Here is a 16,766-nt window from a genome sequence, read left to right as displayed (position 1 = left end):
CCGCTGATCATTTGTGGGCTCAATCTCTTCTGATTATATTCGTTCGAGACTCTTTCGAATCGATCGTTCCTTCGTTGCTGAGCGGTAGAAGTGTTTGAGAGTCATGGATCAGATTTACGATGTTTTTAAGTTATATGCCGATCAGTTTGCTAAGATTCCCATGTTTCCTGTGCTACAGTGTGTTCACTACACGATCATGAATTTGAAATTGCGGATGGGAGAAGGTAAGAAATATTATTAATTAGCTTATATATCTCCTTATGTCGATTGTCTCGACTCCAGATGTCCATATACTAAATGTATTTGACTTGTAGCAACGTTTTTGTTTGAAACTCTAGCAAAAGAGGCCTAGAAAAGTGTAGGACTTGCTAACTGAAAAAAAAGCCTTCCCTCCTTGTCAAAACATTGAATGATAAAAATAATTCTAAAAATATAAGCTTAATATTTGAAGTCAGTCACTCTTTGAGGTAAGACAATGCAGTATGTTTTCGCCCAAACCTTGCAGCTGTTTAGGTCACGTGGCTTTTATAGAACAACAAAAAAGAAGCAGTATAGTAGGGTTTTTTTTACATAAACATTTAATGACCGAGTGCATTTTGCGAAGTTCAGGCAAACTATTATATAAGCTTCTGTGGGGTGCCTCCAACAAGGTATCGAAATCTGACATACCCTGTCTGTAGTTAGAAGAATCTAAATGCTGATCATTAGTTTTCAATTGTCTTCAAAGTCTCTGTTATTAAACTATTCAAGAAAAGCTTAATGCCATCTTTGCCCACCCCTCCCTTAACCTAATCGATTCTCATCCTCCCTTGCAGAAAACTCAGCTGTAAGTAAAAACTTACATGTTCTGTGTCTGTTATAATATTATAAATTGCAGGTTCATTGTCATTTGCATACACACACCCTATGTCTTGCTGGGTATCAAGTGTCCTTACTTGTTTTGCTGGTACCATCATGGCAAACTTCTTGTTAGGAAACTCTCTAGTTCTGCCATTGTTGGACATACAAGAAATCGCTATTCTGACTCTCATTTGGTAAGTACATGGAGACAACAAATAATCATAATTGAACAGTTTTACAAATTAGTTTACCTACCTGGTCGGTATAATGGGATGAGGAAGGCCTTGAATGAGTGAGGGTGTGGTACAGCAACTCTGAGCTCAGATGGGGATGAGGGGGGGGGGGGGGTTACTCCTCAGAATTTTTGATAGGGTAAGAGATGTGCCACCTAGTTCTTCAAACCATGACCCTATTTCAGGCCAAACTATGCAAAAAAAAAATAATTTTATTGATAATGATGTATTATTCAGTAAGTGACACAGGCATACTTGGAAATAGAGAAAGTCCGAGTGCTCCTATCAGGAGCAGCATGCAGGATGTTTGTCCCATGACCAACAGGAGGTCATGAGCTCCTGCAACCAATAATTACGTATATATGTGACTGGGGAGGGTTACTGTAAAGTAAATGTTAAATTACTAAAATTACAAAAGCAAGTTGAGAAGGTCACAGTTCATGTACAGTTTTATATTATGTGAAAAAAGTGCTTTTTGTTTAAAGCAGTTTTTTATTTTGTTTTGAAGGTATCTTGTGTTCTTTTGTCCATTGGATTTGTTTACCAAGATATTCATGTTGAAGCCATTTTGGGTATGTTTAATAGTTAATAAATTTATTATTAATCAGTGTTACTGTTTAGGACAAAAGGAGGGTTGTGGGTAAAAAAAAACTTGACAAAATTGGCTGTCTGGCCATGTATAGGAAATATAAAGTTATCATAGAGATTTTGGCCCACCCTTTTGATTTCATAGAATTCCCCATAGATTTCTCCTGCGCCTAGAAAAATATATCTGAGGCAGGTATGGATCCAGGAAAAAAACTGTGAATGTTTTCCGATAATGGAAGTGCGAAACACAAGTTTAGGTTGTAGGGTTCTAGTGGACATGCTACCCAGAGTAGGGGACATACTTCCCGGTGTTGTGGTCTGGTCTGTGTGTGTATATTCTCATGGTTGGGTGGGAAAATTCTCGGAGATATCAGCTGCATTAAGCTACTCTAAAATCCGAGGGTAAATGAAGATATGATGATGATGCTTCCCTGGGAAAGTGTCAAATTTTAGCTCCTGAAAGTGCCATTTTGAGGGTTTTCAAGTGACTCTGACTGGCATTTTTCAATTACTCAAACCTGGGAATTTTCGTTTGTTCTAAAAATTTATTGTCAAAAATCCAACCATTTTTCGTAAAATAGTGGAAATTGGTCTGGATCTGCACCTGTGTCAGGTCAATATAAATTTAGTCGCATCAGCCATGTTATCCCCATTTATCTGGTTTGGTGAGACACAGGCTAGTATCGCATAAGGCAAGTCAGCACAGCAATGGCTAACTTTAGTTCTATAAGAGACCATTGTATGTAGCATTACTTATCCGAGTTCCCAGGATTAAAGAATGAAGGCAATGATTTCCACAGATAAGAGGATATTTTTCTGTACTTTCAAATGTTAAATTCAATTTCCCTAACTGAACACTTCATGGCAGAATAATGTCAGACTCTTTCATGTCATCTTATTTTGTTGCTCTGTTTGTGTATATAATAGATTGCACTTCTGGTACTTAAAGAAGCTCACAGAGCCAAGAATATTCTCAAAGGAGTGGAAATGGCTTCACCCCAATACCCTGATGCCTGGCTTGTTATGATTGCTATAGGAACTGCAAAAGGTTAGCAGTATAATTCATTCATAATTTCTAAAACACAGTCAAAAATTATTACGTCACTGAAATAAATATTGGGGAGTCACTTTCCAGATCAAATTTGAATTTGGAAATGTTGGTTTTTGAGGAGAGGGGAAAACCGGAGTGCCTGGAGAAAAACCTCTTGCAGCAAGGACATTAGAACCAACAACAAACTCAACCCACACCTGGTGCCAAGTCCAGGAATTGAACCAGGCCACATTGGTGGGAGGCAAGTGCTCTCACCATTGCGCCATCCCTTCTCCCCAAAAATATTTCCAAGGTACATGTTAAATTATAATACAGGGTCAAATTTTCACTGTTTCCACACTAAAATGAAAAATCCCTATTATCTTCATGGAAAATTAATATGCTTCAAACGTGAAGGCAAAGCTCCATTTGCAGAAGATTCAAGAAGCAGAAGACATTGATGGAAGGAAGTATAAATCTTGAGGGTCAAAGTCACACATTAGTGTGGAAACTATACCTTAACAATGTCAGAACAAAATTATCTGTTGTCTCAAATAGTTTTTGTAATGAAATCAAAGAAGTGTAGAGCGAAAAAGTTTATAAGTTGAAAACTGTTTCCTGTTTAACATAGGAGCGGGCAGCAGGCTGCTAAGACCTGTGGTAAAGTTTGTACAAGGAAAAGTGGAACCTGCAAATGAAGCACTTTATCCATCATTGTAAGTTTTATCCAGTCTTATCCAGCCATCGCGGTGGGGTCAGTCCATTGGTACCAAGGCACCCCACCCTAGTGACCACACATTAGTCTGTAAAATTGTTGAATGATCACAGAAGGACCGTGTCAATGTAAACATTACAGAAAACATTTCAAGTGGAATGCTAGAAATAGCAATAGTCAAATATAATTAACAGCTCTTCAAGTTTACTACAATACTACTATTACTTATTAATTAATTAGTTAATTGATTAATTAATTAATTAATTAATCACAAATCAGCATGATAATTGTAAAGTTAAGAAAATTTAAAATTAAAAATGTCCTCACTTTGCTCAATGCATTTGTGTTTCCCCCGTCGCCCCACCCCCAATCGGCGCAAATTACGGGATCTTAGCTTACAAAGAATGTCATTCGTCATTTCAGCGTCACTAAACTGTCCATAGTTGGTAGCATTCTGTTCATAATGGTTCGGAAATACATGGTACAGTTTACAACATCTGAAGTCCTCCTGTGCATTGCTTGCGTGGGGTCCGTCCTACAAGTTGTGATGTATCTAAGTAACACAAGTGATCCATTCACGCATCTGGAGAAGGCTGTGGCTGCTGTACTGTTTAGAGAACCAGCTGAAAAGGCTAACACTTCAGACAGCAAGAAGAAGAAAGAGTAAAGCTCAGTGAAGGGAAGAGACAGGATAATCCGATTACTCATACACGAAGAGATGGCAGACTAACTATAACTTTGTGGAGGAAGAAAAGAGTTCTTGTGTGAAAATTTTTGAAAAAACAATGACCGCATCACTGGAGGTTAATTACGCCTCAGTAGCTTTTATTTGAATGACCCCACTTCAAATCTTTTTCCACGAACTCGAATTTAGAACCACCTTGAAGCATAATAAATTGTACCACAGAAAAATACTCAGTCCTCAGTAGCTTTCATTTGAATGGTCGCACTTTGGGATTTCATCCACAGACTCAAAAGTTAGAACCACCTTGTACAGCATAATAAACAGCACCACAGGAAAGTACTGCTCAGTAGCTTTCATTTGAATGCTCACACTTTAGGATTGGATTTCATCCACAGACTCAAAAGTTAGAACCACCTTGTACAACATAATAAACAGCATCACAGGAAAGTACTGCTCAGTAGCTTTCATTTGAATGGTCACACTTTGGGATTTCATCCACAGACTCAAAAGTTAGAACCACCTTGTACAACATAATAAACAGCACCACAGGAAAGTACTGCTCAGTAGCTTTCATTTGAATGGTCACACTTTAGGATTTCAGTCACGGACTCAAAAATTAGAACCACCTTGTACAGCATAATAAACAGCACCACAGGAAAGTACTGCTCAGCAGCTTTCATTTGAATGGTTACACTTGATCTAGCGTAGCTTTCCTAACGACTTGTTCGAATACGTTTTTGAGCGACAGCGACAATAGTTATATTCAGTTGATTGTGCAATGTGGCAAATAAACGGTATATTTATAAACGAAAAGGCAGTCGCGGGGAAGATATACTCAAGGTTCGCTTGGAATTATTTATGTATTTATCGACATTTCTTTCTTTCTTTCTTTTTTTTCTTCTTAAAGACCGACCTACTTTCTTTTGAGAGGGCGAATAGAAATGAACGTTTTATATTAGCGTGGCCTAACAAGCAAAACAAAATTTGTAAAAATGAAACTTTACTTTGATCTGTTATTCTTTGGGTTAAACGATTACAAGCGCTTAGGATATTATATCATCAAATGACAAAAACCTGCATTAATAGCTTTGTGCTAAATTATTTAAACTTATGTTTTCCTCGCATCGAGTTTGCCCGTGAAATCTCCGCCCCATCCCAATTATGGTCGGCATTTGTTATTATTATTATTATTATTATTATTATTATTATTATTATTATTATTATTATTATTATTATTATTATTATTACTATTTTAGGGTTTTAATATTTCTTTGCGTTTTCTTCTGATAATAACCATCACGATTATCTTTTCAAAAACTTGTATTTTAGGCAACATTTTTTCATACAATCAAAAGAATGAATTCAAGATGTCCACAGACAATTAAAGTGTTTTTTACGGAGATTTTTTTTTACATAGATGTTACTCTCATCCTAAAAACCCTGCTACGATTTCTTTAACATTTGAAGGTACAGCGGCAAACTCCGTCGATAAATCAAGAACTGGGCCATGGCAACTTGAAAAAACTTGTGGAGGAATAATTCCATAAGCTTGTAAAACGTCCGTTTGATGTTGACTCCTGTGAATGTCTTGTTGCGCCGTTTCTCTGCGACAACTTAGTGCAGGCTCTCCCCTGGCAAACTGACTCCTTATTAACTTGGTCGCCAAGCTGTTCCCTCTGCTTTCGTAGTTCTCGCTTCTCTTCCAGATCGATGTAAGGCCATGAGGCAGATGCTTGATTTCATTTGAGCAGTTCATATTGAAAGTTTAGTGAGTGAACTCGAATTGCTGATTTAAAGATATTTTTCAGGTCGCTCATTCGTATGGTCACACAGCAACCCTACAATTGCCGGGATGAGACTTATCTCCACCAATGGAATGTCTTAATTTTTTCTCTTACATTATTTCCATAATCCCTGTCTTAGTTTCCAAATAACAAGTTGGCGTAAACGATTATTTAGCTTAAGTACTAACAGCAATCGTATTAATATTAGAGCTCTTGACATTGGAAACTATTACAAATAAATCAGTTTACAGTTCAGCAGTCCCGATATTAACATACCAAATGTTTGAAAACTCATGCTTTTCGTTCATGTTATTGTTGTTTTCGAATGTTTTTCGTCACTCCCCTTTATCCTGGATAAAGGTAATCAGGCGAGGCGACATTTTTGCGCCATTTCGACTTGTTTGTTTCGAAACCAAAACAAACAACATGTAAATAAGAAAAGAAAGCAGTGATTTTATTGGTGGACATGTAGAGGCGCCTTCATCTCACAGAAGTTTTGTTTGACACCTCGCCCGAAAACATCCGGCAAAACACACGTCATTCGGACAAACAACCTGGATTTTGACTCCATATTTGGAAGTGCGTTCGAGTAAGGGTGTATCAAAACAATTCAGCAATTCATGACCATTCATAAGTTTGTGTTGGCAGTTCAAATGGTAGCTGAATAAATGACTATATCACTGATTTACGATAAACTTTGATCTTTACCGCACGCAGGAACCAATATGAGCAGGGCAAATATATGAAACCTAAAAGTCATTAGTTTCCTTGGAGACAGGCGGTATGCGGATAAAAAGAAACAAGGGAAGCGGTCAAAACTACTATACTCGAACAGGACCCACCAAACCACAAAATAGATGGTGTTCTCTGCCTCCCCTCCCCCCCCCCCCCCCCCTCTTCCTCAACCTCAAAAGATGGTGTGTTTATTGGCTGGCCACCCCTCTATCACGCCAATGAAATTCAAACTTCACTTTTCTTGTTTATCTAGCAATGTTGACTATTGCTAGCTGAATATTTCTGTGTCAACTGAAATTTGAAAGCCGGTAATTTTGTCGGTAATTTCCATGAGATAGGTGGTGTCTTCAATAACCCCCCACCCCCCTCCCCCCCATCCCAGACAAAGTGGTTGCTCTTCGAACAAACTTGTTATGACCAGTTCCCTTAGTTTTAAGACAAGGTCAACGACATTTTGCAAAGACAAATCATTTATTAATGATTAAAAGTCATTAGTTTGCTAAGATATGAAATAAACATTATCCACACCAAAAAAAAAAATGTAAAAATCATTAGTTTCCATGGAGGTGAAACAATAGCAGTTTCCCTGCTCTAGACAAAACACAGTAATAACCAATTTTACAGTTGTGTGCCTGGTGACCTGGCCTTTGAGTGAAAGCGAGGCTGGTGTTGACTTTGTTGTGATACAAACCTCACTACCTTAGATATGAACTGAAGATGTTCTATACTAACTCGTTTATATTTACATTGAGGTTTTGTATCAAAACAAAGTCAATATAAAAGAGTTAGCAGAAGAACATCATTTTCGTATGAAAGGTAGGGAAGTTTTGTATCACACCAAAGTCAACTCAGCCTCGCCTGAACTCAAAGGCCAGGTCACGAAGCACACAACGTTACGAGAGAAAACGAAATATACCTAAATTAAACAAACATGAAGGGTCAGTTATTAAAAGACGGTTTAGATGGTGTTTAACAAAACCACGTTCTAAGCCGTTTTCGATTTTGCATCAAATTTATGCAAGGCTGGACTGCGTAGACAACTTAACTCGACAGCGACATGATAGAGACCAAACCGAGAATCAACAGAATGCAGCAACCGTGGACAGCTGTTTCGAGCTGGTTGGCTCTTGTCAGCACGGTGTGGCACAGCAAAAAGTAGAACACCAACGCGAGTCGACCAGCTCGAAACAGCTGTCCACGGTTGCCGCATTCTGTTGATTCTCGGTTTGGTCTCTATCATGTTGCTGTCGTGTTAAGCCCAGCCTTGCATAAATTTGATTCATTTATATTTTTGGCTGATTAGATCTTTTACAGATCCTGCGTATACCTTCAGCATTTTCGTTGTGCGGTTCCTTGCTTATAGTTTGCTTCAATTTTGCCACCGATCGTATCTAAACATTGGCTGCTGCTGACGGTAGCAAGAAGGCTTGCATCCCAGACTAGAAAACTATCTGACATGGAAAAGCTTGTTTGGTAAAATGGAATTGGAGGTGGTCAATAGTTTATTTAAGTTTATCGATATTTCTTATAATTCTTTATAGTTATTTTATTTTTATATAAAATTTTTAAATTCATGTAAAGCGCTTTTGATCATTTTAATGTTAAAAGGCACTATATTAAGTGAATAAATTATTATTATTATTATTATTATTATTATTATTATTATTATTATTATTATTATTAAGACAGGCCAAACACGGCTCCTATTGGTTGAGATAGGAAGAATATGACCTTCAATACTAATTTGCTCTTACGAGTACGTCTTTCAAAGATCTCCCCTTTCTGTCCGAAAGTAGGGAAGGGTCTTTGTAGATCTCTCTTAGCAGAGGCTGATTTTCTATCAAGTGCCATTTACTCATCTGAATGGTTTTAGGTTAGGCACAGAAGGGCGATATTCCGTAACAAACGGCAAAATGTTTTTGCGCTTTTTTTCGTTGTTTTGTAGTGCCGACATTCTTTCGCTGAAATTGACTTCTGAAAGAGTTTTATCTATAAGGTTATCGAGGTAACATCTGTAGCGTAATCTCTGTTTGATTAGAGTAATATTTTCTTCAAATGTTGTTTTTGAAGATTTTGTTCTGAGAAGTCTTGACGCTTTGCTTTTGATATAGCCTGTATTGGAAAGTTTCTGTCGGTTTGAAGTGCGTGTGCACATCAAGAATAGATTCTTTTTTTTTTTTAATCTTTCGTATCTCAGACAAGTTTATTTAGTTGTTTCGAAACAAGAAGAACAAGCACATTCCTCTTTTCCCGCCATCTTGTTCAGAATGAAGTCCTTTGCGCATGCCAAGTCGATGGAACGCGCAGACCTCTGGGATAGATATAATTTATATAATTTATGCGTAACGTATGCATTTGGTTCGGCACATGTAAAGTTCGACGTATGAATCGAAGTCGAACTTTTGCCGTTCTATTCGACTGGCGCAGTCGAATAGAACGGCGGGTCGACCCAAATACAAATCTGTCGATCCTAACTGATTCATACGTCGATCTTTACATGCGCCGAACCAAATGATTAGGTTCGGCTCATGTAAAGTTCGACGTATGAACCGGGCCTTAAGCCGCGGCCTAAGTTAGACTTTGTTTAATTAACTGGCCCTAACTCTTTAGTTCTCGTTGGAACCAAAACAAGCAGTATTCAAGTAAAAGAAATATATATAAGTCATTAGTTTCTTTCGGCTAATTGGAGACTAAACAAACAGTTATAGAGAAGCCGCCGCTTCCTGTAAACGGTGAAACCACTGTTGTGGAAACATTTATGAACCATCACTGTCCAAAATGATTCCCTTCAATGCAAACCTTAAAGTTTTTCGTGGAAACAGCACTGTTTCCTTTCGCAGCAACAACAAAATTTAATCTTTATAATCAGCATCAAATATGTACAAATGTAACGTGAGAAGGAATAAATCATCAAATCAGTTCTATTAGCAATTAGCATACCTCAGTGACCGACTATCGCGTAACGCGCAATCTGATTGGCTACACAGGTGCCGTCTATCGATCGATAGACGGCAGTCAGTGTCAGAACGCGCGCGATTTAGCATGCGTCATTGCACAAATATATCAAAATTTGTGACATAAAAATATTTTTTTGCTTCATAGATCGATCACTGAGGTATGCTAAAACAATTAGACGGCTCGCTCTCGGTTTCTATCGCCTTTGATAGTTGATAGCCGATAGAAACCTCGAGCTCGCCGTCTAATTGTTAATTAATATCAGTATTCCGTGGGCTTGGAATTCAAATGAATCCACTCCTAGATATATAAGCACCAAATCCGGTAATAGGTATAATAATTGTACAGGAAAATAATGTTCTTGATTAATTATCAAAATTGGGTGAACTTTTGCTTTTAATTTCTCCAACTAAGAATTGTAAATGGTTTATAATTGAGAAGCTATAGTACAGACACCTCGAAGTTGGTTAAAAAAACTCGGCTGCGCCTCGGTTGTACACTGATCCAATTCCTTGTGTTTGGAAATGGGATTAAACACTCTTTCTCGTTTTTGATATATTACGTCCAAAGCCATGAATAAAAAGTTTAGGCCCCTAATTGTTAGTGACCAAAAGCATCTTTATTTTACCCGACCGGTGTGTAATAATCATGCTAGACGATCGCGAACCGGGAAAACATTTTATATTTAATACAAAACATTTTTATATTTCTTCCCACCTATTTTTTTCTGTAGTGTAAATGCGTCTATTTTTATTTCGAATTCTTAGGCCCCATTTTCATTACGCCAAAAACGTTTGTTTATTACAAAACATTTTTGGATTTCTTCCCATCAATTTTTTTCTATGGCGTAAATGAGCCTATTTTTCTGTCAAATTCTTAGGCCCCATTTTGATTACGCCTAAAAGGTTTGTTTACACTAGCCTTTTTTGTATCGTTTTCACCTGTCCACATTAAAATGATCAAAACAATGAAATCGACTGCGACCTAGGGCTGCGTATGTGCATGGAGATGCTCGGATTTGGACTGAAAGCGATGTCGTGTGACACTATTTACGTCATCGTTTTCAGTCAAAAGTCTCCGTTTTCGCCGGCCTGTCCACACTAATGAAACGAAAGCGCATTAATGTGGACGCGGTCACGTCAGTCTAATGGAATATCACCCGTATTTACTTTCATTGAGATAATATAATACACCGCTATTTGAATTGCTAGGCAATTCATGAGACCCAACGCTTAGTCGGTATCAGTTTGGCAAACAGCCGGGCCAAAAGTACTTTAATGTATGGAGTGTTGGTTGACTTTGAACGTCTGTAACTTCCCTTGAATTACTCTGACTTTGATAGCGAACTTGTTTTTTGAGGGGTAATAGTTATAACACTATTTTCAGAAAATACAGAGGAGAGATTCAGGATATTACGGTCGTAAATGGAATTTAAAACTTCATACAAACTCGCCTGATCGAAATATGAAAATTTGAAACAAAATTACACGCGATAGGTGGGAAGAGCTCTTGACAGGTTATTAACATTGTATAACGTTCTAATTTTCGATCCGATGAATGATGTAGCTTGATTAGATATAGATGATTTTTAAATTTTGATAGTCGGACAATTTTGAGCGAAGTTACCGAGGTTTAAAATCGGCCAAAATCCCATACATTTATTGTTATTGTGGCCGTGTATGACCCCTAACAAGAGAGGACGAGTTAAGAGAACACAGCCCCAATACTCTTGGCTCATCCTCTTTTGAATTAAGATGGAATGAGAATGACGAAACTGTGAAAAGGTGTAGTAGGTCAAAGTTCTTACCGTATGAGGGATATCCCAGTCTTATGGATTATCAGGTCTTTTTTCAAAACTATCAAGCCATCTGTTCATAACTTGTGTTCCAATGCCAGCTGGCAACAGGTCGTTCAGGTCAAAAGGATCTCCAGCATCAGGGTCACCCATTCTTTCCACAATAGCTCCGACATTTTCCGGGGCAATGTCGGGTTGCGTCGCCATCCACTTCATAGTTTGAACAACGCCTTGGAAAACATCAAGCATACGACGCTTCATGTTTGGTTCACTGCTCATCCAAACCTTCAAAATGAAAACAATACAACTAATTTGAATAAAATTCAATACAAGATAACACAGCATAATACAGTACAATCTTGATTGACTTATACCGAGCGTTATTTTTAGGAACCGAACTAGAAATAAATTTTTTTTAGCTTTCGTTAAATTAATAAAAAGAATAAGAAAGATATTCAATGACTGGCATCATTAAAATTAGGATCAAAACAGTTAATCAATTTAGATTTCAATTTGTAATTCTATCGAAAGTGTTTCGGCCTCAGACTGAAATTCCTGAGGCTGCATTAACAAAGAATATGTCCTCGGTTCTGTTAGTGAAACTGCCAAATCTGTAAAATGTAACATAAACCGGCATCTAGTTTACAATTTATTATAACCCACCCATCAATTTTCGCGTGATTTTATTGGCTACTTTACGTCAAGTGGTGCAAATTCACAGGACGGTTATCACGCAATAACCCCCCGCCTGCGTCGATATTTGCCCTCCTATTATTTCCATTGAAAAGAAACAAAGCCAGCGGAAACTGAAAGCCAGCTCAAAAGTTTCACCTTTTCATCTTTATTATTTTACATGGAAGAAAAACAAACTCATTATGTAGATGTCCAGTCATGTTTACAGCAAAAAGCTGGTCGCAAATGCTGTTCCGGAAAGTACAAAAATCTCAACAAAACATGCTGTCAACGTTTTTGAAGGTGAAGAAAGTTACGAGTAGAGTTTCCTACGCAAACCGAGTCAGTTTGTCAAGTTTTGGTCCAATCACAGTGAAAATAAAGTTCCTGTAAGTCAATCAAATGTACTTGTTTACGTCAATCGCGCATGCGCCTTAAGATCAACACTGGCTTCTTTACGAGCGGTTTTCGCGCGATATAAAAATTAATGGGAGGGTTATAAAAAAATAATTCCCTTCTGGCTTGCTGGTATGTCGGCTGTTAATGTCCTTGGCCGAGAGATTGTTCTCAAAATTTCACATTTGCCCTCGAAGCTTCGCTTCTCGGCCAAATATTCATTTTTCAGACAATCTCTCAGTTGCGGACATTATCAGCCGACATACCAGCCGCCTGAAGGGGTTTATTTACTAAATAGTAGTAAACAAATTAGGGACACCTATATTAAAGTCTATCCAAAAACCATAAAATTGATCAAAAATATTTACAGTTTACCAACCCTCAGGTAGACTAAGCCCCAGCAGGCTTCAAACACTTTCAGGAAGTCTTCCGTTTGCATGTTGTGCTTTATTGTCATCTCTTTGAGATCTTCCACCAACGACATTTCCAGAGCGTCGGAAACGTCGAGTATGTGATCGTCATTAAAGGCCTTGTCGATCAGTTCCTGTCCAGTGGCAAGGTAGACATCTTTCAGGTCGTGGAAACTATAACTTGTGTTCGAACTCCTTCCTTGATGAGTGGCGCCCACTTCAATAGGAACTGTTGACAGTTGTAGACTTGATTGGCTGTCATCGTTGCCACTGGTCGAAGGTGCTTCCATTTCTCCAGGTTTTTGTCTGGCAGTTTCCCCGAGTGGAACGAATTTTTCCTTTTTCGCTAGTTTTGCAGCTTCTTCGCTCTGGATTGACTTGGCAATTTTCATCGGATCTTCCATGATCTCCACAACCTTTTCAGCCAAAGCGTCAAGAATCTCTGGGCTTTCAATGTAATCTTCGCAAAACAGATTATATGAATTGACAAAGAAATGCCGCAAGTTCTTTTCTATAAGAGATTCCAAAAGGTTTCCGAAGAGTTTCATCACGCACTCAGCTCTGTTGCTTTCGGTCCACAATTCGGCACCGGTTTCTTCAATCGTTTGCAGAAAAATGTTTTTCAGATGGAAAGTCACCAAACCCTTTGGCTCTTTAAGATGTGCTCGATGATATTTCTTTAGGCAGCGGTAACATTCTCGCTGAACGTCATTCATCTCGTAGCTTAACAGGTATTCTGCATGTGAAAAGGAGATTCTGAAGTCGCATTCCGGATTGCCTCCCTTCTTTGGTGGCTTGACAACCAAATGGAATCCATCTTGAACTACCTTGTGGACTATGTCTGGTGAGGGCCATTTGCGCTCTCGTTTTATCCACTCCAGTGCGACCTGTGGCCATCCTGGAGATCTCAAAGCAGGGACTAAATCATACCCGCCGGCAATGGGTGCCTTCGGAGAGACCGTCGAGTTGGGGGCATGTTTGGCTTCTTCAGTGACTGGTTTGAAAATGTGTTCGGTGATGAAGTCTCTTTTCTTTGAAATGGACTTTAAATCTTCGTATCCATCGTTCGGATTGCGTTCTGGGACCACAACCCTTGAAGGATCGGGCTCCACTGCTGACGGTTGCTGTTCTGCGTTTGGCTCACTTTGGCTCTCACTCTTGGGCTTTTCGTGTCCGTCCTTCTTCTGACCACTCTTTCCATTCCCATTCTCGTTTTGTTCAGTTGACTGCTTTGGCGTCTGATTTCCTGGAGACTTGTCAAAATTCTGCAATATTTTCGCGAATGTTTCTTGGCTTGAAGTGGATGTAAAAACTTCAGAAGACCGTTGATTTTCATCATTTTCTGCCGTAACAGATGACTCTTCTTTGGTCCGTAAAGTCCCTTCTGAAACGATTTCCTCGCTTCTCCCGCTTCCGTTGTCGTGGCAGCTTTCTGGCGTGGCATATTGTTTACGTTTTCGATCTGCTGCTTCCTCCAAGTCATCATCCCTTCTTCCGCTTTCGTTTTGTGTTCGACTTTCGATCTCGCGAACTCTGTCTCTAAAGTTTTTAACGCGTTCGCTGGAAACTAAGTCTTGAATTAAAAGTGGAAATGCTTCTGGTTGGCATAGCAGACCTTTTTCATAGTAGGACATTTTCACTTCATTAGCAAACTCGATTAATTCCTTGAACACATTAGCGTGTTCTTTTGAATATTTGCTCCCACTGGATTTGCAGCACGCATGGGCAAGCCATTCCCATTCCGCGAAGTCGATATTCTGCAATGCCTGCGGGTTTTTCAGCTGCTCGATCTCCTTAGAAATTAAACCAAATGATTGGGCGAAATCAAGTTGTAGAGCTGGACAATACTCGTTGTTCTTCCATTGCCAAACATTTGTTGCCCACTTTTCTCGAGACGAGATCTCTAGTGCACGGATTGCAAGATTGACCAGAAGTGGCGCTGAACTCCCATAAATTGCAGAGTGGAAATTCTTCAAGGCTGAAGTAGCCACGTACTCAGTGCCCTGCACCAGGCAGGATCGCAAAACGGGGTGATCGGTACCTTTGATTTTCACGTGCATTGGGTTCTCCGAATATTCGATCATTTCGTCGTGGATCATCAGATCATCGGATTTAGGACAGATGACTATATCTAAATCGCCAACATCATCGGGTGCTAGGCTCTTTAAATCTTCAGCTGCACTCCCGTAGGTTTGAAGTATCATACAGTTATCAAAGCTTTGGCTAAAGGTTTCCGACACCAGCTGTGAAAAGAAGAAGAGGCAATGCTCCGTGTATTTCTTCCATAATTCGCCCTCCTCCCCTCGCTCTCCCATCGTCTTCAAGATCGAGTTTAGATCCTGAGTGTTTTCGTCTCCCTCTTTCGACGCCATTTTGCAAAATCGAAATGGAGGTTCTCTATTAAATGCCCTCATAGTCAGAGGAACTGAAATTTATGGGAACGTGGGTTTCTGTTTTCAATGCTAATTTTGTAGTATTAGTCTCTTCCTTAGGTGAATCCAAGTGTTCCCATTCTTCCTCGTTATCATTGTGTACTTTTCAAGCACAAGGTAGCCTCATGAACAGGCGATCTCTGATGTGAAAGACTTTTAGCGAGATAGGGCTCACATATCGTTGCTTCTGTTTGTTTAGTAAAACGCGTAAGGGCATAACGAGTAGTTTTAGCTTTCAGTTTAAATTGTTTATTTCTTAAAGTTCTCTCTTTGCTTATATTTCATTTTTCGCTTTCGTAAGAGAATTGAAAAAAGCATACAAGATAACTAACTAAGTAGTGATCTGCTATTAAGAACTAATTGGATTTGCACAGCTCGGCGGCTGAAAATTAAGTGGATTATAAGGAAGCAGTAAGGAGGGAACACCAAGTACTTGTATTAATTCTAGATACAGCTTTTATTTGTGTTCATCGCAATGCGAATTTAATTTGAAGGCCGTCTTGAACGGACAAAAAGCAACGAGATCTTTCAACTGAACAAAATTGATACGGAAGAAAAATTACAGGTTGTTTGTGTTTTGGAGTTCAATGGGGTTAACAATGAGCACTAAGGGAAATATCTCATTAGACGTTTTGGTGTGTAGCATCGCTGTAAAATTTTTACGAGCTGTGCCGTATTTTGACGAAACCGCAAATTAATTTTCCAACTTAAGCTTTTCTGAATAGTAGCAAAGGAAACTACATGACAAGGAAAAACCGAAGCAAGATTAGCACTGCCGCGCGTTAGAAAACCGGCTTTTACTGTAGTTACTAGAAAGAGAGTACGCAACATAAGTAGTTGCGAAAAGAAAGCCTGAAAAAAAATTCTGGCTTGAACGGGATTCGAACCCATGACCTCTGCGATGCCGGTACAGTGCTCTACCAACTGACCTATCAAGCCAACTGGGAGCTGGTCATATTGTGCATTCGTAATATACCCGTAAAGGATGAATAAATGAATATTTATATACGAAACATATAATATGTAATATATTATTTTTTATTAAAAACTGAATCATTGTATAATGCAATTCGAGGGATTTGATTGGCTTAGCAGCCATTGTATATGAGCCATTATACCATGGCCGAGAAATGGCGGCCATTAATTAAAATTGCCTTCTGGTTGTTCTCGCACAGCGAAATCAGTAAGAACTAGCAATATTTCTTGATTGTTTTTAATAAAACAATTATTCCACTCGCGCTTGTTGGATATCAGATGATTATAGCCAACTCGGCGCTACGCGCCTCTTTGGCAATCTATCATCTCATATCCAACGCACGCTCGTTGAATAATTGTTAAGTATATTATAGTTCATAATGTATGAGCTAATATCTAGTTTGGAAAGCGCAAAATTTACCAGCGAGGCCATATCGCTTGCTGTGTTGAAAGATACACAAACCAAAACAATATCAGCGAGCTTTCAGTTTTCAGTATGTTTTATGTTGTTTGAATGATTA

The 16,766-nt window shown here is 38.8% G+C and overlaps 3 protein-coding genes across 3 annotated transcripts in view; 2 read left to right on the top strand and 1 right to left on the bottom strand.

The window, feature by feature from the left end:
- Nucleotides 1-4,904, top strand: part of LOC146462578 (mitogen-activated protein kinase kinase kinase 1-like) — a 145,519-nt gene extending 140,615 nt beyond the window's left edge. Inside the window, exon 18 of the transcript XR_014857109.1 lies at nucleotides 4,656-4,904. The gene's annotated coding sequence lies outside the window, so the exon portion shown is untranslated. The remainder of the gene's footprint in view (nucleotides 1-4,655) is intronic.
- Nucleotides 25-4,320, top strand: LOC146462579 (trimeric intracellular cation channel type 1B.1-like). Its single transcript, XM_085085526.1, has 6 exons — nucleotides 25-224; nucleotides 878-1,034; nucleotides 1,582-1,645; nucleotides 2,589-2,709; nucleotides 3,323-3,407; nucleotides 3,830-4,320. The coding sequence occupies exons 1-6, from the start codon at nucleotides 104-106 to the stop codon at nucleotides 4,071-4,073; spliced, it is 792 nt and encodes a 263-aa protein (XP_084941652.1). The 5' UTR covers nucleotides 25-103; the 3' UTR covers nucleotides 4,074-4,320.
- Nucleotides 4,905-10,151: 5,247 nt separating the features above from the next.
- LOC146462577 (uncharacterized) lies at nucleotides 10,152-15,402 on the bottom strand. The gene is made up of 2 exons (XM_085085367.1): nucleotides 12,808-15,402; nucleotides 10,152-11,645 (listed from the first exon to the last, which is right to left on the bottom strand). Exons 1-2 carry the CDS (start codon nucleotides 15,250-15,252, stop codon nucleotides 11,394-11,396), a joined length of 2,697 nt encoding a protein of 898 aa, XP_084941493.1. The 5' UTR covers nucleotides 15,253-15,402; the 3' UTR covers nucleotides 10,152-11,393.
- Nucleotides 15,403-16,766: the final 1,364 nt, after the last annotated feature.

This window comes from Pavona decussata, unplaced genomic scaffold (assembly GCF_977016875.1).
Source record: "Pavona decussata unplaced genomic scaffold, jaPavDecu1.1 SCAFFOLD_186, whole genome shotgun sequence".
NCBI lineage: Eukaryota > Metazoa > Cnidaria > Anthozoa > Scleractinia > Agariciidae > Pavona > Pavona decussata.
The sequence above is the reverse complement of the archived record's forward strand: the minus strand, read 5'-3'. Positions and strand labels throughout refer to the sequence as shown.